Source organism: Felis catus, chromosome B1, assembly GCF_018350175.1.
Source record: "Felis catus isolate Fca126 chromosome B1, F.catus_Fca126_mat1.0, whole genome shotgun sequence".
Classification (NCBI taxonomy): Eukaryota; Metazoa; Chordata; class Mammalia; order Carnivora; family Felidae; genus Felis; species Felis catus.
Genome location: NC_058371.1, coordinates 60,080,898 through 60,106,581, shown reverse-complemented (window position 1 = coordinate 60,106,581; position 25,684 = coordinate 60,080,898). Strand labels below are relative to the sequence as shown.

General features: G+C 36.2%; 1 protein-coding gene and 1 pseudogene across 1 annotated transcript in view; one reads left to right on the top strand and one right to left on the bottom strand.

The window, feature by feature from the left end:
- Positions 1 to 25,684, top strand: part of ANXA10 (annexin A10) — a 98,463-nt gene that overhangs the window by 63,960 nt on the left and 8,819 nt on the right. Inside the window, exons 4-8 of the mRNA XM_011281585.4 lie at positions 5,672 to 5,785; positions 7,758 to 7,848; positions 9,714 to 9,793; positions 25,028 to 25,081; positions 25,177 to 25,270. Of these exons, the coding sequence (XP_011279887.2) occupies positions 5,672 to 5,785; positions 7,758 to 7,848; positions 9,714 to 9,793; positions 25,028 to 25,081; positions 25,177 to 25,270 (433 nt within the window). The remainder of the gene's footprint in view (positions 1 to 5,671; positions 5,786 to 7,757; positions 7,849 to 9,713; positions 9,794 to 25,027; positions 25,082 to 25,176; positions 25,271 to 25,684) is intronic.
- Positions 2,495 to 5,953, bottom strand: LOC109498903 (annotated as a pseudogene).

Sequence of the window (25,684 nt, the reverse complement as noted above, 5' to 3'; positions counted from 1 at the left end):
AAATTTGGATATACCACATTTTTTTTTTGCATCTGTGTTCATAAGGGATATCAACATGCAATTTTCTTTGCATGTGAAGTTTTTGGATTTCGGGATTAGGGCAATACTGGCCACATAAAATAAATTGAGAAGTCATTTTTCATCTATTATTGCTACAAGATTTTGTGTAGAGTTGATTTGATTTCTACCTTAAATGTCTGATGGATTTTATTAGTGATTGCACCAGGGTCTAAAGATTGTCAAGGTGGGATTAATTATGAACTTAATTTCTTTAATTAATATAAAGAAATTCAGATTGAGTATAAAGTTCTGCTTGAGTTTTCTTTGATAATTTGTATATTTCAAGAAATTGGCACATTTCAACTAGTTTTAAAATTTAGTGGCATTCAAATGTCCATCGACTGATGAGTGGACAAAGAAGATGTGGTATATATATACAATGGAATATTACTCGGCAATCAAAAAGAATGAAATCCTGCCATTTGCAACAACATTGATGGAACTAGAGTATATTATGCTAAGTGAAATAAGTCAGAGAAAGACAGATATCACATGATTTCATTCTTATGTGGAATTTAAGAAGCCAAACAGATGAACATAGGAGAAGAGAAGCAAAAATAAGATAAAAACAGAAAGGTAGATGAACCATAAGAGACTCTTAAATACAGAGAATAACCTGAGGGTTACTGGAGGGGTGTTGGATGGAGGGATCGACTAAATGAACAAGGGACATTAAGGAGGATGTTAGGATGAGCACGGATGTTGTATGTAAGTGATGAATCACTAATTACTATTCCCGAAGACAAATAAATTAATTAATACAATTTAATGTTATTAAATTGTTCATAATATTTCTTTTTTTTCCTTTGTCTGTAGTATTTGTACAAGCCACTCTTACAGGGGCGCCTGGGTGGCTCAGTTGGTTAAGTGTCCGACTTTGGCTTGGGTCATGATCTCGCGGTCCGTGAGTTCAAGCCCCGCGTCGGGCTCTGTGCTGACAGCTCAGAGCCTGGAGCCTGTTTCAGATTCTGTGTCTCCCTCTTTCTCTGACCCTCCCCTGTTCATGCTCTCTCTCTCTGTCTCAAAAATAAATAAACGTTAAAAAAAAGTTTAAAAAAAACAAAAACAAGACACTCTTACATTCCCAATATTGATATTTTGTATTTTCTTTTTTCTCTTTTAAAAAAAAAATTTTAATGTTTATTTTTGTGTGTATGTGTGTGAGAAAGAGAGAGAGACAGAGCATGAGCAGGGGAGGGGCAGCTAGAGAGGAGACACAGAAGGCAAAGCAGGCTCCAGACTCTGAGCTGTCAGCACAGAGCCCAACATGGGGCTCGAGCCCAAGAACCGTGAGATCATGACCTGAGACAAAGTCAAACACTTAATCAACTGAGCTATCCAGGCACCCCTCTCTTTTCTTAATCAGCCCAATTAAAATTTTATTAGAATTACTGATCTTTTTAGAGAATCAGATTTTGATTTTATTAACAGTTTCTAGTATTTATCAATTTTTTTGTTTTATTGGGTTCTGATCCTGTTACTATTTTCTTTGTTCTTATTCTGAATTTAATTTACCCTTTCTAGTTTTTGTTTTTTGATGTGGAATCTTGGATCATTCATTTCATATGTTTTTCTTCTAATGTAAATATTTAAAGCTAGAAATTTACTGTCAAACACTATCTTAGCTGCATTCCACAAATTTTAACATGTTGCATTTTCACCTTCATCAAATTGAAAGCATTTTCTAACTTCCTTGTGATGTATTATTTGATCCTTGCATCGTGTCGAAGTATATTTTTTGATTTCCAAATATTTCAGATTCTCTAGATACACTTTTATCGTTAGTTTTGAAGTTAATTATGTTGTAATGAGAGAACAAATTCTTGAAGAGGTACATCACAAGCCACACTGAAGGAAACATCTCAATCCTGTGCTAGTCCAACTGGCCAGGACCTGATTACTGGGAAGGAGCTACAGGTGGGCATGGGAGAGGGTGAACAGGCAGAGGATTGAGAAAGCAAAGAAAGCCTGGCCAGGACAGTATAGTCAGGGAGTTAAACTCTCTATTTCCATGTCTAGGACAGAAAGCATGATCTTAAGGGCAAACTTGAAGTTTGAATGTAGCTTGTCCAGACCCCAGTCCCACTCCTACTTGACTTCACCCTTAAAACACTTGTGCAAGGTAGACTTGACTTAAAGGTGAGGAAGAGGAAGAGTGATTAAAATTACTTAGTAATTTTTAAATAAAAAAAGTTATTCGATCTGTTGCAGACTCTCATAGATCCCCTACATGAATATCTGATTCCTTTTTTAAAAGTTTTTTTTTAACCTGGAAGAGACCATTAAGAAAAGAAGTATTGTATCCTAGATTTTTAAAATAACAAAAGGTTGGGAAATTATTTATGGAAATAATTTTAAGGGCACAGGCCTCTTTATATAAAATATACTACATTTTAAATTTGTAAGGGGTTGAAATTAAAGTTTAGATAGCTAGTTTTTTTTAATCCAAAATCTGTTTATTGGGATAGTTCCCCACTCATGTTGACTCAGGGTGCATTTAGTGCTGCTTCAATCTGAAGGAGCATCCTTCTGGGAGCCTTGCTTTTCCGTCCTGTCGGCTGGCACAGGACGGTGGAGCAGTCCACACATAGCACCACCGTCTGCGTGTGGCTGAACACGGTGGTGATTTTGTAGCACCCTGGGCACTTCGCGTCCATGAAGTAGGAGTTGGGGCTCTGCACCAGGCGCTTCTTCTTGTGCTTTCTTCTCCTCTTCCGGGGACGGGTGCAGGAGGTCCTTCGCGAGGCACATGTTCTTGTGGGCAGGTCGTCACCGCCGGAAAGGCTAAAATAGCTAATATTTTAAGCAAGATTTGTATCTCTTGATGATGCGCATTGAGAAAAAAGATATTCATTTTAAGAAGCCATAATTATTTGTTGCATTAATGGGACACAGTTTTAGAGTTCCTTTGTCACCAAAAGCTTCCATGGTTCCTGAGTTCCCACAGGAGCCAAGATCCAGTTATCACGTAATTCTGTGCTATAAAGTCTAGTTTAATACCCATCTTCTCCTCAAGTGGATCTTTCAGTCTCTACAGATTGACTTATTCACGCCCCATAGGAAAACACCGATATACAGGTACAAGGATTTCCCCCGCAGGCTCTGCATTTTTCTCTTACTGACTGACTTACCTTCCTGAATGTGGATTAGTCAGGGTTCTCGAGAGAAACAGAACCAACAGCATATGCATATATGCGCATACCTGCTTGATAGGTGGCATTAGTAAGACTCCCTAGCGGACAAGTCTGGGAAGAGCATCTGCCACACCTGGGGCACCAGGTGTTTATCCTCTCAGGAATCTCCGATTGGCTCTTGGCTCTTTTAGAACTCTGAGCTCCTGGGATGGGGCTCAATCTCTCTGGGAAGAGTGGTATGGCCATAACGCCGCAGGCCTCTCTCTGACATTCTCCCAGCCACTCCTGACACTCAGCAAATCCCAGCGCATCCTGGCCCCGCCCCTCCATCAGGACCCACATTTCCTCCTCTCACCTATCAAAGAAAGAAAGAAAGAAAGAGAAAAAAATGTATCTCTCTGTCCCTCAGTCCTTCTCCCACACTCACTCTCTCGCTGTCCAAATCATGTAGGACCTTACAGCAATGTTATGGAGCTCAACATTTCTTGTAACAGTAATGGAAAACTGTTCAAGGAGAGCAAGGTAATCTCTGTCAATCTAAAGAGATTTTTTTTAAGGAATTAGCTTACATGATTGTGGTGACTGGCAAGCTCAAAATCTGCCCGGTAGGCCACCAAGCTGGGGACTCAGGGAAGAGTTGGCAGTTCAATTTCAAAGGCAGTCTGCAGGCAGAATTCTCTCCTCTTGGGGGGATGTTAGCCTTTTTCTATTAAAGCCTTTAACTAACTGGATGAGGGCCACCCATGTTTTGGAGACTACTGCTTTACTCATCTACCAAATATGTTCACACAAAACCTCTAGAATAATGTACGACCTAAAATCTGGGCACTGTGGGCCAACCAAGGTGACACATAAAGTTAATCTTACAAATGGCTTCTCCATCTCCTGTCACAGTGCTGCATGTCCTTCCTTGTCTAAATGTAACTTGGTTCTGTAATCCTATAAATCCATTCTGATCTCTTACCTGAATTCATCTAATTGTTTTGTACTACTGCTTTAGGACCTTATAATGTGAAAAATGATATTGAAAGCCTTAGAAAATGTATTAGCTCACATTTTTACTTATGTTACCTCTGGGTTTGTGGAATATCAATCTCCTTGAAAACAGAGACTGTGTTGCAATTCTCCAGCACCTACCACTATGTCTGGGAAATGGTATTAAATCAAACAGTATTGAGTAACTGCAATCTTTCACTCAAAAAAATTTATTGAGCTCTTGTGTGCATAAGAATATAAGTTTCACAAGCTCATATGTTTATATATATTCTATTCTTTGATGTAGCCCCAATACCTAGAAGAAAGCTTGGCTCACATCACCTTAACAACTATTTGGTAAATAAATTAGAAATAGTCACTGGTGCATAATGAGGGAATTAAATAGAATATAAGTTTCATGAAAGGGGAGATCTTATGCTTCTTGTATATACTCCAAACACCTGACACAACTCTGGGCATTTATTAATTGCTCATTAAATGAATTGCATTGACCCTAGCAAAAATTCAATAGATTCTCTGTGTTACTGGTTACCAACTTATGGATAAATGCTTTATTTGCTAAATAAGAAAATCCACAATCTAGGAATGATGTTGTCAGATTATACTAAATAAAATGAAAATTATGACTATTTTGTTTTTATTTTAATAAAGCATATTATGTCTTATTGGCAGCTTTTACTTGAATCCATTATTGAATCACCTCAAAACTAAAATATTGCTTATTTTTAAAGTACAACTGAATATACTCTATATATTTTAGCAAGAAATGTTAAGTTTTAAACATCTTTCAGATATCTTTGTAACCCTACAAAAAATGCATTTAACATTCACATTTTTAAACAGTCTACACTAATAAAATAAAAGTGAAAATTAAAATGATCAATTTTATACTTCTATAATCTGTATTCCAAGAACTAAAATTCAGCATGCTTGTTTTTCTCCTGAAGTGTTTAACTTTCAATATTTTAAACAAATGTATTACCGTGGCTATTTGATGAAAGTTCTTAGATTACTCAATTCATTTACACAGCTTTTTGGCAATAGTATAACCATGAACTCCTGCTAATAGATACTGCTTCAATGATAAAATAAAATGTATATTTTATTTAAGGACCAATGTTTCATTAATTCCATATAAGAAAACTAAGAACTCTCAACTATAATGTTTTTAGGTTTCAAATTTTACTTATTTTCATAATGAGATCAACACAGAAGTTGGGGCTGGGATTAGGGAAAGAAGATCATTTTGTATTTACATGACTAGAATGTCCATGTATATGACCTCTCATGCAGAGATATGATTACATAAGACACTTTCAAACCCATCAAGTCCATCCACTCCTGTAATGCAAAACCAGGCTTCTTACTATGTGAAATGACATAGGAAAGGACATCTTAGTAGAAGACTTTCTGCAATTATCCCATTTCTCTTGTAAAGTTAGTACCTAATATAATAAAAGTATTTACTTTTCCATCCATAGGACCTAATTGGTGACCTGAAGGAGAAACTTTCAGATCACTTCAAAGATGTCATGGTTGGCCTCATGTACCCGCCACCTTCTTATGATGCTCACGAACTCTGGCATGCCATGAAGGTACTATTCTGATACAAAAATATACCTGTAACAAGTGCAGGGCAATATTTAAGTAGAGAGGGAACTGCCCTGTGATGTTCCTGTATGTGATCAGGGGTGGGGGAAAGAATATCTGAGCAAAAACAAAACAGTGAGGGGCGCCTGGGTGGCTTAGTTAAGTGGCTGGACTTCGGCTCAGGTCATGATCTCTCAGTTCGCGAGTTTGAGTCCCGCAACCGGCACTGTGCGGACGGCTCAGAGCCTGGAACCTGCTTCGGATTCTGTGTCTCCCTCTCTCCCTGTGTGTCTGTCCCTCCCCAGCTTGCACTGTGTCTGTGTCTCTCAAAAATAAATATACGTTAAAAAAATAAGTAAGTAAGTAAATAAATAAATAAATAAAACAGTGACGATGCTGTGCTCAGGTGAAGTGACCCTGTTAGGAAGAGAGGGATTCTACAGCCCAGGAGCTTGGATCAGCCTATTCTTTTGCTGCACAAACTCAGATTCACTGACCCAGCTCTATGCTGAACAACCAAAAAACCCCCCCAAAAACCAAAATAAGCCTCCAGGGCTGTCCATATTTATCACTCCCTAGTACACATTCATATATTAAGCAAAAATGTTATAAAACATGTGAACCTCTTCAAATTATTTGTAAAAATTGGACTCACTAAGTAAAAGTGGGATACTGAGTCAGAGACAAAATATAGATAATATCTTTATTTTTGTAACCTCAAGTTACTCCTTTCCAAAAACTATTGCTCAAAAGTATAAAACTTTTTGGGGCACCTGGGTGGCTCAGTCAGTTGAGCGTCTGACTTGGCCCAGGTCATGATCCCGCACTTGGTGGGTTCAAGCCCCACACGGGGCCTTGTGCTGACCAGCTCAGAGCCTGGAGCCTGCTTCAGATTCTGTCTCCCTCTCTCTGCCTCTCCCCCACTCCGTCTCTCTGTCTCCCAAAAATAAATAAATATTAAAATTTTTTTAATTTAAAGTATAAAACTTTTACTTCTGAAGAATTATAATAATTCTTTACAGAAAAGTCATTTCCGAGAAATAAATTGACTACAGATTTGATAGAGACTTTGTTGGCTAGGGATTGGGTACAAAAGGCTTTTTAACATCTTCCAACTGCTGATATTAAACACCTGCAGAACCATTGCAGTCATTCCAATACGATTCCTGCCAATGACCAGATTATGCAATCTGCAAACAATGTGTGACAGGAGACAGGAAAGGGAAAAATTAAGGGAACTTGGATTTTGGCCATCATATTTGCAGATGAGAATAGACATTGTATAAAATTCATATGAATTTCAACTAATCGCTTTTTTGAAGTTGCATATGGCAATTCCTACCTCTTGCAAAATGATGTGACCACAACTATAAGAAGGAAGTCATATGTTACTGTTTAGATAAACTGTTACATTTTATCAATATTACATGGAATGGTAAGGATTTCTAACATTTTCTGGAATATGTGTTGTTTTTATAACAACAGAGAAAAATCAGAGAAAAAAATCTGTCCATATAGCTGTAAGAGACCATAAAAAGCACCCAGCCTAATGTTTAGACCAATAGTACAAAATTTCACATTTAGGGAGAGGCAGGGAGTGGTCCCTGAAGCATCTTTAGGAAACTAGGAGACCCAGGTTCTAATTTCAGCTCTCCAAAGAATGATATTCTAGCAGCAAAAATATCAGTGCCATGAGCCTTGTTCAAACATCTTTTTCCACATTATTTAGAAAGTCCCATGTTGTTTTATTCTAAATGAAGGAATAGGATTTCAGATAATAATATCTCCTCAGGGTCAAGCAGCTAGTAAATAGCAGAGCCAGAACTGAATAGGACCTATCTTTATCCCAAACATCCTTTCTTTCCTTTCTGCCATCTCTCAGAATATCAGAAATGTTGCAAATCTTTATTATACATAAGATGCACTATTATTCCCAATACAAATGCCTTTATATTTCTCTCTTTCTCTGTATGACAGGGAGCAGGCACTGAAGAGAATTGCCTCATTGATATTTTAGCTTCAAGAACAAATGGAGAAATTTTCCAGATGCGAGAAGCCTACTATTTGCGTAAGGAAATATACATATGTGCATATATTTTACACACACGTAAACTTCATATTTTTCAAATAGCACACAAAATATTTCAGTTTATGTGTTTTAAAGTTTTTTCTAAGACACTCTTAAATTTGATATATCACTTACTCAAGACCAATCAACTCACTGAGTAAAACTGATGATTATATTACCAAAAATGAAACAATTCTCTGCACAATCAAGTTAAGCAAAGTTTCCAGGAAAAGAATTACAAGTTCCTATGAGGTGAGTGTTTACATTAATATAGGTTAATGCCAGCACTATGGTTCAGGAGCATTTTATCGCTTACCCTGAAGAGACCAGGTATATAGACGAAATAAGGCTAAGTTCAATGAGCACTTAACAAATTCTACAAATATGGGTAACTGGTTCACTTTGAATAAATCTCATCATCACTGTGATCTATCACAAAATCAAATTTCTACACATTTTAAGAGCAGATAAGCTAATTATTTTTTTTAAAGATATAATGCTTTAAATTGCATTGCTTCATATATTGCCTCACATTGAATATCAAGAAAATATTCTAGACAGTCAGCTCTGTTGCATTTGAACAAAAACAAGGGGTATTTTCCAGTGGGGATGAAGAACCTTCACTTAAAATACTAAAATGAGGGGCATTTGCGTAGCTCAGTTGGTTAAGCGTCCAATTCCTTTTAATTTTTTAATGTTTATGACAATGAGAAAGAACGAAATATGGCCCTTTGTAGCAACGTGGATGGAACTGGAGAGTGTGATGGTAAGTGAAATAAGCCATACAGAGAAAGACAGATACCATATGTTTTCACTCTTATGTGGATCCTGAGAAACTTAACAGAAACCCATGGGGGCGGGGAAGGAAAAAAAAAAAAAAGAGGTTAGAGTGCGAGAGAGCCAACGCATAAGAGACTCTTAAAAACTGAGAACAAACTGAGGGTTGAAGGGGGGTGGGAGGGAGGGGAGGGTGGGTGATGAGTATTGAAGAGGGCACCTTTTGGGATGAGCACTGGGTGTTGTATGGAAACCAATTTGACAATAAACTTCATATACTGAAAAAATAAATAAATAAATAAATTTAAAAAAATTAATTTTTTAATGTTTATTTATTTTTGAGAGAGAGAGAGAGAGAAAAAGACAGAACGTGTGCGGGGGAGGGGCAGAGAGGGAGGGAGACACAGAATCGGAAGCAGGCTCCAGGCTCCAAGCAGTTGGAACAGAGCCCAACATGGGACTTGAACCCACAAGCTGTGAGATCATGACCTGAGCCAAAGTCGGAAGCTTAACCAAAGCATCTGATTCTTGATTTCAGCTCAGTTCATGATCTCACCAGGTGAGCTCTAGATTCATGAATTAGAGCCCTACGTTGGGGCTCTGAGCTGACAGTATGGAGCCTCCTTGGGATTATCTCTATCCCACTCTCTCTGCCTGCCCCTCCTCCTCCCCTGCTTGTACTCTATCTCTCAAAAGTAAATAAATAAACATTTTTTTACATATTAAAACGAGACAGAGCACCTGGGGAAAGTGCTGGGCTAGGTAGCAGTTTATGGAAATAGAATGCATAAGAGCAAATTTTGAGAATTAGAGAATGTGAAATGACTTTCAATGGTGTTTTTCAATTTTGGAATAAAGACAATCTTTTTTTAAGAAAACAGACCTGTGCCTATGCTACTGTTAGTTACCACATTTCTTTGGAGAACTGTTTAGAAAATTGGCTTCAAGACAAAGAGATGTCAACAGATCGATTGTATTTCCTGTGCTTTCCACCCACAACTGGGGCAATAGCATTAACTTATACAAAGCACATTGTTATGTGGTTCTATAATAAATCATACCTTTAACATGGAAGTTTTTTTCCCCAGAATACAACAGCAACCTTCAAGAGGACATTTACTCAGAGACCTCAGGACACTTCAGGGATACTCTCATGAACCTGGTCCAGGTATGAAATTCAAAAATTCACACCATTTTGCATTATTAAAAAATATATATGTTTCCTTTTCAAAAAATAAAACAGAAAACTCCAGTTTAACAGTAAATTCTGTATAATAATGTTTACTTAATGCCAGCTAAATTCCAACCACTATAATAGAAACTTGATTTGGATATAGAAATAAACAAATATGAATACTATACCACTTCTATTCTCAAAAAAATCTACTACATATAAGATGTTATGATTATAGAAATATACATAAGTAATTATACCTTATAGGGTAGTTAAAAGATTTAAAATATTACAGTTACAATTATAATTCTAATGAGAAATTATAATTCTATTTCTATTTTTTTAAAGCTACTAAACAGGTTGGGTGCATACTAACTTCTGAGGTCCTAGTATAGCCTAGTAGTAGCATGTTTCTCACTTAATAACTACAAAATACTGTAATATAAATATTCTTATAAGCACTTTATAAATAAAAAATGTAAAACAAAACCTACTAGGTTCTAGCTCTCTGTCTAAAGAGCTAATAAGTAGAAATCCAGAATTTGAATTGATTTCTATAGACTCGCACATGCCAGCATCTGATCCTCAGCTCTACCTCAGAAAATTCTGTGGTATTATACATGAACACAAAGGAATACTGATTCAAATTAAAATTTGACACATTTTATTTTTATCTACTGACTAAATGGTATTATTTCTATCCAATTAATGTTTCTTAAAAACATCCCACACATTAGCATTGTAACAATAATAATATTTTTAGATATAATTAACCTTTGTCTTATATAATCTGTCATCCAATTCAGCAAAGGCATTCAGGAATGTAAAGAGAATCGATATTCAGTTATTTACTAACAAAAGAAGACCTAGATGTCCAAACTGGAAAAAGTGTCTTAGGAACCAGTATTTTGGCTTGGTTTTACGTCATATGAGTGTGTGTGTGTGTGTGTGTGTGTGTGTGTGTGTGTGTGTGTATGTAATGCATGTAATGAAGCAAGCATTTCTAAAATCCCAAAACTTCTCTCTTTATGTCAAGAACATAACTGAGTAGTCGGTAGCTAGCATAAAATTTCACCAAGAACTATAGGTAGACAGGTTTTTTACATGGGGATGTAAAATTAAGAAAAAATTCCATTGTCTTTAATGATAAAAGAATAAATGATAGCCCTTCTAGGGAATAAAGGTGGAAGAATGATATGTAGAAAGATGGAGAAAGACCCAAGAGGGAGAAGAGTAGGGTAAGAATTCTGCCTGAGGTCCTTCAGGAGTCCAAGGCCCCACACACTCAGGAGGGAAGTCAGAATCATCAGATGAAAATATGGGATGGACCATGGAATGTCCTTTCTTCCTTTTCTCTGAGCCACTCTGGTTCCAATTGCTTCTATGAGTTCCTGGAATTTTTTTTAGTCTCAACATTTTTATGGCCACTATTGCCAAACTCTGAGATGTTCTTCCTTGCCCTTTGTCCTGTTCAGGTTTATCTGAAGTGGTGCTGTGGAGTATATCCTCTTTGAGGCTTATATCTCTTTCACAACTCAATTTTGGCAAATGTAGACATCTAACAGTTTGTTTTCAGCTTGAGTAGTGCACTTTTCTTTAATCTAGATTTATTATGTCTTTGGAAATGTAAATCTCTAAGAAACTTGGAAGAAGTCTAATGTAATTGATTCCAGTGAATACTGTATACCACTTAGCCATACCAGAACTTCTTTCCTAGACCTATTTCTTTGCATCCTTGCACTCTCCCTGACCATGACTCTTGTTTTTCACAACTAAAAGCCAGTTCCTTGGAAGTCCTCTCAGATAACATATTTAGTCAGATACATGCTGCAGGGCTGAGTCTTAACAGGTGTTTGCTTTTCAAATCTTCTTCAGGTTCCAGCTTACATTGCTTGGGATCAGTGGTTCCCCCTTTTAACTGTTAGGGACACCAAATATCTGGACTTTCTCTCTACCTCTTTTATTTCAGCTTGCAAACCAGGCAATTATTTGCTGAGCTCATCTCTTTCTTGTAATACGTGGCCAAAAGCATAAAGTAAATGACAGTTATCAAATTCACATGAAGACCAGAATGGGCTCTCTTGATCAGCTTACAGCTCTCCTCCAAAAAGTGATTCAGAGGCTCATTCTTTTTCCATCTAGTGGCTAATCCATCTTCACATCTTGCTTCTAGTTTCATCATTCCAATCCACAATCTACAGAAGCAGAAAGAGGGTGGAGGATTGTTCATGGGAACTTTTATGGACCTCACTGTGATATCTATCACTTTTGCTCACATTTCATTGGCTAGACCTCCATCAGCTAATTCCCCTTCTAGTCTGTTTTTTTGTCCTCAGAGAAGATGAAATAAGTTTGGTGATCACCTATCAGTGTGAAAATGAGACTTGAAAACTGAAACCAAGACAGGCCAGTGAGCAACAGAAGATGAAAGGATGAAGATATACTTGGCAATAAGCAGGAAGTCTATGAGGATGACTATATTGGGCACAAAGAGAATTTTCAAAAGGAGAGCAATATATAAACAAAAAAACAAACAAGTAAAAATGTTCTGCATTATTTCTTATTGGTACTTTAAAAGTAAATGTCTTTACATTTCTATCCAAGCTTTATGTTTTTTGACATATCACCATTTTAAGTGATCTTTTGAAAGATCACTGTGTGAAAGTTTCTTGGCCGTACTTCTAATCTAACTCATAGAATGATGACGTTCATCACACTATATACTATATACATATTATACAATGTTAATCTGAACATATTAGCTGTATTTTTTATTTCTATATAACTAATCTTAACATGTGTAATTAATTCATATGAGAAAAACAAAAACCCACCTCTATTTTAATATTTTATTCCTTCTCTTTTGTTTTTGGCATACATAAAGCATGTGTGTGTGAAAAAATATTGTCCAACCTTTACCTGTATTTCATTGATTGATTGTTTGATTGTTTTCCAACAAAGCAAATTTCAAAAATGCTGGTGTGAAAACTAGTATGGGAATAATCATTTCCCATCAGGCCTCTGATTGAACATACCCTTCAAAGTCTTCTTCTACTTCACAGGAATTGCTCTCCTCTAAGCCTGTCTTATGTATTTTTATTCAATGTTACCACATAATGTGAGATGTGTTTGCATATCCGCCTTTCCCAGTAGTTTCCCAATCATGAGTTTACAGTTTAGAGTTTTAGAACTAGGCTCAGTATATGATACATAAAAAGCAAGTCAGACTTTTTGGAAATAAATGCTACAAAGAACAAATTCTTTTAAAAGTGAGTGAATAAAGTTCAATGCTTGCTGCAGTAAAAAATGAGGCTTAATATACAATAGGTCTATGAGAATTCTAGAAAAGGAACATCATTTGCACACCTGGGGAAGAGGAAGGAGGTGGTTCAGGGTAAGTAGAAACGTCTTGCTTGAGCATGCTGGCTCACTCGAAGGACTCCTGCTAAATAGGAAAAACTGTCTGATTAAATTGCTGGCTGGCATTGCCAGGTTGACAAGGTTCCTGTAAGCAATAGAGAGCCACAGGGAAATATCTGGAGAATGAGAGATGACTGGGAAGACTTTATCTATTATCATCTCCACGTAAGTAGGAAAAAATTAAGTTGCACGTGTCATGCTAATTTACCACAACAAATGGAAAGAAACATAGTGAGAGCCTCGCTTGTGACTTAAATTAAGAGAATCTAACTTATTAAGAATAAAAACTAGTTTCCCCTTCTTATCATCTCTTTAATTTCTTAATTCCATTCTCATTGAGTTTGTACTGATCAAATCAATCAGATGTACCCTGAATATACACTGAAGTGAGACAAGAAACCATGAGAAAACCCAGCAGGAGGCAAGGGACATGTATTTAGGCAAAAAAAAAAAAAGCTATCAACAATCCCTCTCTTTTATTATTCAGATTGTCTTACTGGCCGTCTTCCAACAGAGAAAGCAGTTAGAATTCTTGATGTCCCAGCTAAGTTTTAAAAAATTAAAGGAAACAAGGAAACTTCAGGTTAGGAAAAAAAGACAGAGTATTCCCCAGCTCTTCAGGAAAATAGGCCCATAGTCATATGCTGACTTTTTTTCCCCAAAAATTACAAATTCAAATATTTACCTTACAGAGATTCCTATTTTTTTTTACTTCTACAAAGCTTTGTTTTTTAAAAAATGGACAGCTTTGTCTCTGTTTCTGAAATTAAAGTATTGTATTACATCACCCAAGATAAGCATTAAGAATTATCTCTACCCTGTCTAGAACTAGTCTGTATGCAAAAATAGTTAAAGTGAGGAAATGACCATTAATAATAACTTTTTCCTCTAAAATATCAATAGCAGTGTGCAAATTTAAATTACTTCATTTTCCTTCCTTTCTTATTATGTCCTTTTGCTGTCTTCCTTATTTGGGGTGGGTTAACAGATCCAATCAAACACAGGAGGTGTAGTTTCCCCTAATACGTGTTTACTGTGTTTAAAACCTTCATATTGTACTCCACACACATTTTATATGATTGGATTAAAGAATGAATAAAAGTACTAGATAGGAACACTATCCAGTCATTGCCAGGCAACATGGATTTTAATTCTTTTTTGTCCTTTTATGTGGGTGTGTGTGTCCAAGTTACTATCAGTTTTGAATTAGGAATAAAAAAATCCAAAGGAAAACACTGCTGAGGAAGCCAGATATTAACTGCCCCGAAATGAGGAGAGATGGCTCTTTTGGACTGATTGGATTTCTTCAAACTGTTCACATGAGAAAGGTGGTATGTACCAGTCATATCCACTGACTTTTCAATTAAATTAAAATTTTCAATTTTTAAAGATAAAGTCACAAATTTGCTTCATTGTATTTGGTTTTCATTTGGTTTGATTTGGATTTGCTTTGGTTTTGCTGCACAGTCATAAAACTACCCGTATCACCAACCTCAGTTAATCAAGTCCTGGTTTGAGGTTCAGATCTCTAGGATTATAACATCAATGGATAGTGACAGTTTGTCTTTTCATAGTTCAGCTATATAATTCTGTGTAAACTGTTGAAGAAATAAACTTATTTTAACCTGTGAGAGAGGTTGAAGTCATTATGGGGAAAAGTGTTAATAATAATGATTAATTTAAAAAATGATCTCTGTTGACAGCATGTCAATTGAATATTTCCTAACTCTTAAATGTCATAAGACTAATTTTAATTAAAACATTCTCTCTGTAGTTAAGAGTCTGTAACTTGGGGCGCGTGGGTGTCTCAGTCAGTTAAGCGTCTGACTCTTCATTTGCCTCAGGACATGATCGCATGGTTTGTGAGTTTGAGCCCCACCTCAGGCTCCATGCTGACGGTGTGGAGCCTGCTTGAGGTTCTCTCTCTCCCTCTCTTTCTCTGCCCCTCCCCCTTCACTCTCTCTGTCTCTCTCTCAAAAATAAATAAATAAACAAACAAACTTAAAAAAAATTTTTTAAGTCTGTAACTTGGTTTGCCTGACAGTTACTAGAGGGGAGGTGGGTGGAGGGATGGGTTGGATAGGTGATGGGGATTAAGGAGGGCACTTGTGATGACCATGGGTGTCAAAAGTAGGTATTAAATCGTTGTGTTTTGCACCTGAAGCTAATGTTACACTGTGTCTTAACTAACTGGAATTTAAATAAAAACTAAACACCTAAAGAACAAAAACAGAACAAAACAAAACATTCTCTCAGTTTAAAAGGATCATTATTTTTTTAAATTTTCAACTAATGAGGGGCACCTGGGGGGCTCAGTCGGTTAAGCATCTGACTTCAGCTCAGGTCATGATCTCACGGTCTGTGGGTTCAAGCCCCATGTCAGGCTCTGTGCTGACAGCTCGGAGCCTGGAGCCTGCTTAGGATTCTGTGTCTCCCTCTCTCTCTGCCTTCCCCTGCTCATACTCTGTCTCTCTCTGTCTCTCAAAAATAAATAAATGTTAAAAAAAACAGTTTAAACTTTCAACTAGTGAGGCTGCAAAATATAAATTAAAACAACAGTTTCCAGGCAGAAATTCATATTGGCATAGCCATTGCCCCTAATAGAGGAAAGCCAAGAGTTCCATTGTAAACCAATGAGTTCCATCTTAATATCAAACAAGAGCTTATTTTCTTAACATCCAAATAGAAATTTATTTCAATTTATTAAAGAAAAATATACATTCTTTGGGTGCCTAGGTAGCTCAGTAGGTTAAGTGTCCAACTGCGGGTCAGGTCATGATCTCACAGTCTCTGAGTTTGAGCCCCACATTGGGCTCTGCACTGACAGCCTGGAGCCCAGAACCTGCTTCAGATTCTATGTCTCCCTCTCTCTCTCTCTCTCTCCCTTCCCCTCACCTGCCAATCTCCCTCTCTCTGTCTCTCTCAAAAATAAATAAAAAACATTAAAAAAATTTAAAAACCTTGTTAAAGAAAAATATACATTCTCTAGTAAGACACAAATGTATTTTATTAGGATAACTTTGCATTCCATTAGAGCTATATCACAGTCGAGCTTCTGCTGCCGAATCCTGCTTCTTTCTTCTCCCTTCCATGAGTGTTGCTCCCAAGCACACTCCATAACAAGCAAGATGTGCTGATCTCCATCTCAGAGTCAGCTTTCCAAGGAACCCAATGGCTATAACCCCTCCTTGCAGGGATGAGCAAACTGAGGCTCAGAGAGATTACCATTACACATATACTGAATGAGAAGGCCAATATGGAAATAGGACTAAGTGCACGATCCCCGCCTTGTTTAAATCTAATTTCTCCTAACTCCAACCCCATCTGACTCCACTCCAGTTCTACTTCTGTTTGACAAAATGTCAATGACCGATAATGCAAATGACCTCTTAAAATTTCTGTACCTCTTCAGTGGTTGAACTGTAAGCCACTTAAAAGTACCGACATCTCATAATCAAGATTGCAGTGTATATTTTTTTTAAAGCAAAGATTCTTATATTCCAGGAAAAAATAAAACACACCATTCTGAAAATTTAGCATGACAGAAAATAAGTCATGGAGGAAAAAGTCAGTGAACAGTGTTTTCTCATTGTAATAGGGCAATCAATCTTATTCATAATCACACTTCCTTTTTCCTGAAATTAAACAATAATGCTTTATTATTGATAAAGTATATATGTATGTGTACTTGTATGTATAATAATATTATCTACATAGACACACATATTTTAAAACAACACACTGATTTATGTCACCATGGGATTTTACCTAATTTGGATTATGACTTTATAGTATAAAGTATTACTTCCTAATTTCATTTTCCAGAGTTTAAACATGAAATTATGTGTGTGTGTGTGTTTAACTTTGAAATAGCTTTTCTGTGTAGTGGTTTTCCTTCCAACAGACAATATCAAAAAATGAGGGTGAATAGAGACTTAAATTTTACAGGCCAAGGAAAATTAAATAGTTTACTTAAAGATTATATACTTATAAGGTTTCACAGTACATTTCTCTTAAAATGTAAAACAGACTTTATAGGTATAAAATAATATGGATTTCATAAAAATTACATTACATTACAGTAGAAAATGGAAGTAATAAACATAAAGATATATCTTAGTACAATCTTCTTTAATAATAGCCTTTTTGAAGGCCAGAAGTCTCATGGCAATTCACACTGTTTAATAAAATATATAATTTCTCTTAGATTTTTAAATATTTTGAAGATTTTCCACTGACTCCTGACTTCTACATCAGTGGCTGTTCAGTCGGGAGCTTCTGATTTAGCATTTGGATCAGTAAATGTAGAAGGTTGGGAAAAGATAAAAAGTGAATTAGGGAACTGAAAAAGTTTATCACTTCTGACCATTATCTGGGATGTACACCACTTCAGAGAGAATTTGTCCGGACATTTTACAAAAAAGAAATGGAATTTCTTCCTAAAGAGTTGTGCAATTTAGAGCTGGTGAGCTTCAACCAGAAAACTGACGGCTGTTTCAGTGTAAACAAATATCTTTCACCCTGTAGTTGGGACCATTATTCTCTCTCACTGTGTGTGTGTGTGTGTGTGTGTGTGTGTGTGTGTGTGTGTCTGTCGGTCGGTCTGTCTCTGTCTTTCTCTTTCTCTTTCTCAATCTCCCTTTCTCGGTGTATATATAAATGACAGAGAGATGATAGGTAGATGATAGGCGATAGATAGATGATAGATAGATAGGTAGATAGATATACTCTGTGTAACACTCTATATTTCTTTTCCACTTGGCTCTATCATAAATCAGTTCTATGTCCTTATATTTATTATTTAACCTTCTTGAGATTCAGATTAGAGAGATTTACTTTGTAATTTAAGGAATGTGAACCCATTCTTCTTTTAATTCTCTCCCAATACATGTACTTTAAAATTCTTCAATTGTTGAAATTACATCCACTACTTCCCTCTACATTTTTATTTTCAGAATCAAACTAAAGACTGTCCATGGCTTTCATCTTTTTAACATCATGAAAACTAAGCACACCTCTTTTTGTGAATTAATAGAGATTGAGGGAATTGGAGCATAGGAGCCTTAAGGTATTCATGAAATGAAAGTGTTGAAAATTATTGTCATATTTTCTGGGAGAGATTTTTTACTTAATCTTTAAAGTATTTTCCAAAAGGGATATTTCTAATAAGGAAACAACTCAGCCAGAACATCTTGTTGAAAACGAATGCCAATCATTAAATGGACTTTCAACACTTCGTGCATGCTTTTATTAAACCAGATTTACAGGAGATCTAATTATCTGTCAAATAATTTAAAAAAAAATAATCACTTGGAGATTAATTAATCAGCATGTGCAAATCACACTGGAGATGATATGTTTTCACAGAAAGAATGGAAACTACCCAATTGGATGCTTGGCTGTCCGGATTTTCCTTACAATGGTTTCTCAAACTGGTACAGTGAGACCGACCACAGGGGATGTATTGCCATGAGTTTTCAGTGATCATCCGTATTCAAATTACCTTGTCCAAATATTTTCAGCTAGATTTTAAGTCCCTTAATTTCTTCTTTTCACAGTTTTACTTTGCCCCTAACCCAAATTCTATACTCACTGATGCTATTTCTTTGACATTTCCATCAATTACACACACCATGCTGCTGTCTTAGGCTTTTTACATGATGAAATCAGCTTGACTCTGCCTTGGTGGAAAAAACTAAATCACAAACTTACTTTATTCACATTTTTTTAATCTACCAGTCTGTTTAAAGTGCTTTGGGTAATTAATGGCACAAAGAAGTAAAGAGACAAGCACCATTTCAAGTTTAATGTCAAAAATCCTATGTTTTAGAAAATATTTCATATACCCAGAACTGCAGAAAATTCTTAAATATTTACCACAAACTTTTTAAGCGTAGGTGTTTACTTAGCTATATAGTTTGATTGGAAATCACTAAGAAAACTTCAGTGATCTGGAAAGTCTTCCTACATCTTCTAACTGACCTTTTTTTATTCTTTATTTTAATTCCAGTGTAGTTAACACACAGTGTTATGCTAGCTTCAGCTGAACGATATGGTGATTCAACAATTTCATATGTTGACTCAGTGCTCATCAAGATATGTATCCTCGTAATCCCTTCACCTAATTCACCCATTACCCCAACATACCTTCTGGTAACTGTTTTTTGGTTTGTCTCTTTATTTTTTTTGTTCATTTGTTTTGTCTCTTAAATTCCACATATGAGTGAAATCATAATGGTATTTGTTTTTCTCTGACTGGCTTATTTCCCTTAGCATAATACTCCCTAGATCCATCCATGTTGTTGCAAATGGTAAGATATCATTCTTTTTTATGCCTAGATAATATTCTATTATATATATATATACCACACCTTCAGGATCCATTCACCTATTGATGGACGCTTGGGCTGCTTCTGTATCTTGGCTATTGTAGATAATGCTGCAGTAAACATAGGAGTGCATATATCCCTTTGAATTAGTGTCTTCATATTCTTTGGGTAAATTGTCAGTAAGGTGATTACTGGATCATAGGATAGCTCTATTTTTAAATTTTTGAGGAACCACTACGTCTTCCACAGTTGCTGCACCCGTTTGCACTCCCAAAAACAGTGCACAAGGTTTCCTTTTTCTCCACATCCTGACCAACACTGGTTGTTTCTTGTGTTGTTCAATTTAATCATTCTGACTGGTGTGAGGTGATATCTCATTGTAGTTTTGATTTGTATTTCCCTGATGATCAGTGATGGTGAGCATCTTTTCATTTGTCTATTGGCTAACAGGATTTGTTCTTTGGAGAAATGTCTGTGCAGGTCTTCTGCCCATTTTTTAATTTGGTTATTTGTGTTTTTTGGTGTTAAGTTCTTTACATATTTTGGATACTAACCATTTATTGGATATATCATTTGCAAATATCTTCTCCCATTCAGTAGGTGATCTTTTAGTTGTGGTGGTTATTTCCTTTGCTGTGCAGAAGCTTTTTATTTTGATGTAGTCCTGATATTTTAGTTTTGTTTTTCTTTCCATTGTCTCAGGAATATATATTTATAATAATATATTTTAGATATATTATAATATAATTGTGGGTTTATTTCTGGGCTTTCTATTCTGTTCCACTGATCTACAGAAATCTGTTGCATTTCCATACAACTAACAATGACACATCAGAAAGAGAAATTAAGAAAATAACCTTATTTACAACTACACCAAAAATAATAAACCACTTAGGAATAAATTTAACCAAAGAGGTGAAAGACCTATACTCTGAAAAGTATAATACATTGATGAAATTGAAGATGACACAAACAAATGGAAAGACGTTGCATGCTTATGGGTTGGAAGAACAAATGTTGTTAAAATGTCTATACAACCCAAAGCAGTCTACAGATTTAATTCAATACCTATTAAAATACCAACAGCTTTTCCACAAAGCTAGAATAAATAATCCTAAAATTTGTATGCAACCATGAAAGACCCCGAATAGTCAAAGCAATCTTGAAAAAGAAAAATAAAAGTGGAGATATCACAATTCCAGACTTCAAGTTATATTACAAAGCTGTAGTAATATAACTGATCTTTGAATTCTGCTATCTAAAAGCCACTTCTTTATCTTTCCTCCACTCATTTAGTATTGATTCAGTTAGTATTTGTCAAGTACCTACAATGTGCCAAGCATGGTTCTAAACAATTGGGAATTGTCAATGAACAATAGAGACAAAGACCACATCAGTCCTTAAGATGCTTACATTGTAGTGGGAGAATAGGAACAATTAAAGAGAAATCTAGTGAACATAATGAACAGGTACATTATATAGAATGTTAGAAAGTGATGAAAGATATGACAGAGTAGGATAATGGGGATAGAAACTGTTGGGCTGGGCATAGTAGGTAGGCTGCAATATTATATAGGTTGGTCAGGGTAAATGTCCTCGAGAAGATGAGATATGAGCAAACATTTGAAAAGAATGAGTTAGCAAATGAATGGCTATAATAGGGCAATACAGGCAAAGGGAAAAAGAGAAAAGTTCTAAGGCAAGGGAATGTCTGATGGTTGTAAAGAATAGCAAGGAGCCAGCTGGTGCTATCTGAGCAAGCAAAGGAATGTACTATAGTAGTGGTAGGTAATGTCAGACAAGTAACAGGTGATGACATTAGGTCAAACCTGTAGCCACTCTAAGGACTTTGGCTTTTGCTCTGAATGAAATGGGGAAAGGTAAATCATTTCTGGGTTTTGAGAAAAGGCATATTATGATCTTATGCTTTAAAATATTCACACTAGATGCTGTGTTGAGAAAAAAAAGTAGGGAGACAGGATAGAAACAAGCCTGTAAGGATACTGTATGATCAACAAAGTCAAGATATAATGTTAACTTGGACTCATAGGAGAACACTGGCAGTGATGAAAAGTGCCCAGATTCTGCATGTGTTTTGAAGGTAGTGTCCATATTACTTCCTCAGGAATTGGGTAGAGGATTTAAAAGTAAAACAGAAAGAATAAGGGGTGCCTAGGTGGCTCAGTTGGTTAAGCATCCAACTTTAGCACAGGTCATGATCTCAGAGTTTGTGGGTTTGAGCCCCATGTCAGGCTCAGCATGACAGCTCAGAGCCTGGAGCCTGATTCAGACTCTGTGTCTCCCTCTCTCTCTGCCTCCCCCACTTGTGTTTTCTCTCTCTCTCTTTCTCTCTCTCAAAAATAAATAAACTTTTAAAAAAAAGAAGGAATAAAATATTGCTCAGTTTTTTAGTCTTAGCAAGAGGAATGATGGAGTTTTATAAAATGAGATGTGGAAGGTTGTGGATGTAAGAGGTCTTTGAGTTAGAGGGAGACCAGAAGATAGATTTGAACATGTTGAGTCTAATATGTATATTAGAAAACCAAGTGAAGATGTTCACTTGGCATTTAGAATATATGCATCTGACATTTGGGTGATAGATCTGAGCTAGAGATGTAAAATTGGGTATCACTACAAAGCAGATAGCATACAAACCACATGAATGGTTAAGATTAACAAGGGAAGGATTATAGACACAGACAAAGACCAAAAACTGTGTACTACAACTTTCCAGTATTAAGAGACTGAAAAGTAAAAGGGGATTAATATGTAAGATTGAGAAGGAGTAACCAATGAAATAGAACAGAAGGAAAAAGAGAGGGCAGGATCCTGCAAGTCCAGTGATGAAGGCATAGCAAGGAGAGAGAGCAAGTGCATCAAATCCTACTGATAGGTCATATAAGATGAGGACTATGAATTGCCATGATAAGTTTATATTGCTAAAGAAACAACATATGTTCATAGAAGATATAGCACATTTATTGCTTTCAGTCATTTATTGCTTGGGTAAATTAAAGCCATAAGAGACTGGCCAGAGGATATTATCTAAAAATAATGAGTTCTTTCGGCTAAGGGAAGAGTATAGTAACCAAATCTCAGGCCAGAAATGGCATTGAAATCAAATAATCATATTTTTCTTAATAATAAGACCTTGAGGAATTCATTTAGTATCTGTAAGCCTATTTATTTTTTATCTTTAAGATAAGAGACAAAACTATACAACCCCAAGATCCCTGCACCTTAAAACTTCTGCAATATGAAGGCAAAATAACTCCCATAATTCTACCACTTAATAAAATTATGTTTGCACTCAAGCATTGTCTTATATTCCTTGCCCATATGTACACACTTGCTTACAAAAATACACAGATTTTTGGGGTGCTTGGGTGACTCGGGCTCAGGTCATGATCCCAGGGTCGTGGGATCAAGTCCCATAATGGATCCCAAAATTCTCTCTCTCTCCCTCTACCCCTGTCCCCTGCTTGCGTTCTTTCTCTAAAAATAATAATAGTAATAACAATAATACACAGATTTTTTAAGTAAGAGTTACACATATGCAGTCTTAGTCACCTAATGTTTTAGGCAAATGAAATGAGGCAGAAGAAATGTGTATGATAAGTTTGTATCAACTTTTCCTTAGCTGGATAATTCTAGTTGATACAACTTCTAAGTTGTGATAAAACATATTAAATTTTCCAGGGTTACACATTGACTCACTAAAGTGTATAGTGTATTTATTTACAAATAAATTGATCTTTCTCCAGCTTTTGGTTAGCAAGGAAACCTGATATTTAATTATATTAATATAGCAAATTTAATCCATAGAATACTTTGAACAGTTAATGTGAGTCCATGTTCAATATTATTTACACAGTTATTAAGTTAAATACTCAACTGTCAGATTTCTGGCCGTCCCTTCTCCTTCTCACCAAGAGAGCATTTGGTGGAGAAGCATGTGTGTGTGTTTTACGAGATATCATTATGAGAGTGATAGTGTCCTCAGATCATGAAGACACTTCCTCCATCCTTGCTCATCTTGGCTATGGAATGGTGGTTCCGGGCAACTTTGGACATGTAGCCTATGAGATGTAGATGTCCAGGATACGAGCATTTCTCAATATTAGCTGCCAAACCATGCAGCTGGTCAATTTATGATCCTTTTTCTGTCTCAGTTTGATCAGAGCCAAGTAACCTTCTATGATGGTTTAGCCTCATCTTTGTTCTCACTGGAGCTGAATAATCCCCCTAAATTCTAGGTCCCACACAATCCACCAGTATAGTCCACCTTATAGCTCTTGGCTACTAGAACAATCTGTCTCTGTCATGGTTATAAAACAACTGTATCTGCCAGCCTCCACAGCCAGGTTCTCAACTAGCATACAAGTTCCTCCATCAAGAACAGGTAAGAAATTTGATCCAGATGAGAAATTTTCTCCATCAGGAGCAGATAAGTAGCCCATTAATCCTATTTAGGGATTGATATTAATTCAAGAGAGTAGTATTTCAATTTTCCTCTGCCCCATCTTGTTATATCCCTGAGTTCATTACAACGTGGCCATTTCCAAAGTTCAAACAGAAGATAGGAGCAAAAGCCACCCTATTTTCACTGTTCTCTCAGCATAGTTGAAAAAAAAAATTTAATTAAAAAAAAAAAAGAAAAAGAAAAAGAAAGCCTTCCCTCCAGATCTCAAACCAAGGGAAAGGTTAAATGAACTGTCTCATAACATATCTCTCCTAATTCTTTCTCCCTTCTTTCCATCATAATTCTTGGGAACCAGAGGCTGCTGCACTGGCTAGCCATCCTTCCTGCCTGTTTGTGATGGACATCTCTTCAATCACCTTGGTCATAAAGGGGTGGTGGTGCTGGGCATGAAAAAAATTTGCAAAACATTCTTACTACACAAAATTTGGATTTAATCATTATTTTATTGTCATATATATCCTATTTTACAGGTCAGAGACTGAATATTCACTCATTCTTTCACTCTAATAATGTTAAATCCACCTGTACTGCCCACTGCCAGACCTTGGATGCCCAGTTTGATGGGAAGAAGACTCTGCACAGAGAGCTGGAAGAGTGAAAAGCATTTTAACATCTTTTAAAGATTACCACCAGTGCAAAGACAAAATGAAACCTACATTTTTAGGGGTGCCTGAGTGGCTCAGTCAGTTAAGCATCCAACTCTTGATTTCAGCTCTGGTCATGGTCTCATGGTTCATGAGATGAAGCCCTGTGTAGGTCTCTGTGCTGACAGTGTGGAGCCTGCTTGGGATTTTCTCTCCCTCTCTCTCTACCCCTCCTCAAAATAAATAAATAAACATTTACAAATGGCACATTTTTTTAAAAAAAGACCTATATTTCATATAGCGTTCAACAAATGTAGACTCCAAATAATGATAGAATTTTCTCAGGAATTATCAAAGATTTTTGTCCTAATAATCCTATATGGACCGTTAATTAAGAAAATTTATTTTGCAGGGAACCAGAGAAGAAGGATACACAGATCCTGCAATGGCTGCTCAGGATGCAATGGTAACTAGAACCAGATCTCAAAATGACTATGGAAAACCTTTGTTAAAATGTCTGAGGTGGTTGTGGTGCTATTTCCTAGCTGTATGATGTTTCAGGTCCTGTGGGAAGCCTGTCAACAGAAGACAGGGGAACACAAAACCATGCTGCAAATGATCCTGTGCAACAAAAGTTATCAACAACTATGGCTGGGTAATTGTTAATCAAGTTCCTTTTCAGCTACTTAACTGACTGTGTAATAAAAAGCAAGTTGTTAACTGGCAGAAAGAAAAGGGAAATGTTTCATATAGCTATGACAAAAGTGCTTATTTTGAATTATGTTTATACAGAATTGCCTCATCTAATTACATTACTAAGGAATTAAGTTCTCCTATAATTTTATTTTTTCTAATAACTGAATTATATAATCTTTAAGTACTGAATCTTTTAAAATAATCTCTGTTTTTGATGGAGAATTTACTCAAATATATTAGCTATTTCCTATTAGGCATTTTATGTGTTGTCCTGAAGAGACTATAGTGAACATAGTTTAGTCCATTACAAGTCAAGGAGATTATTATTAATGTCATGATCTATGCAAAGCTGCCATATGGGTCTTAAAGGTGC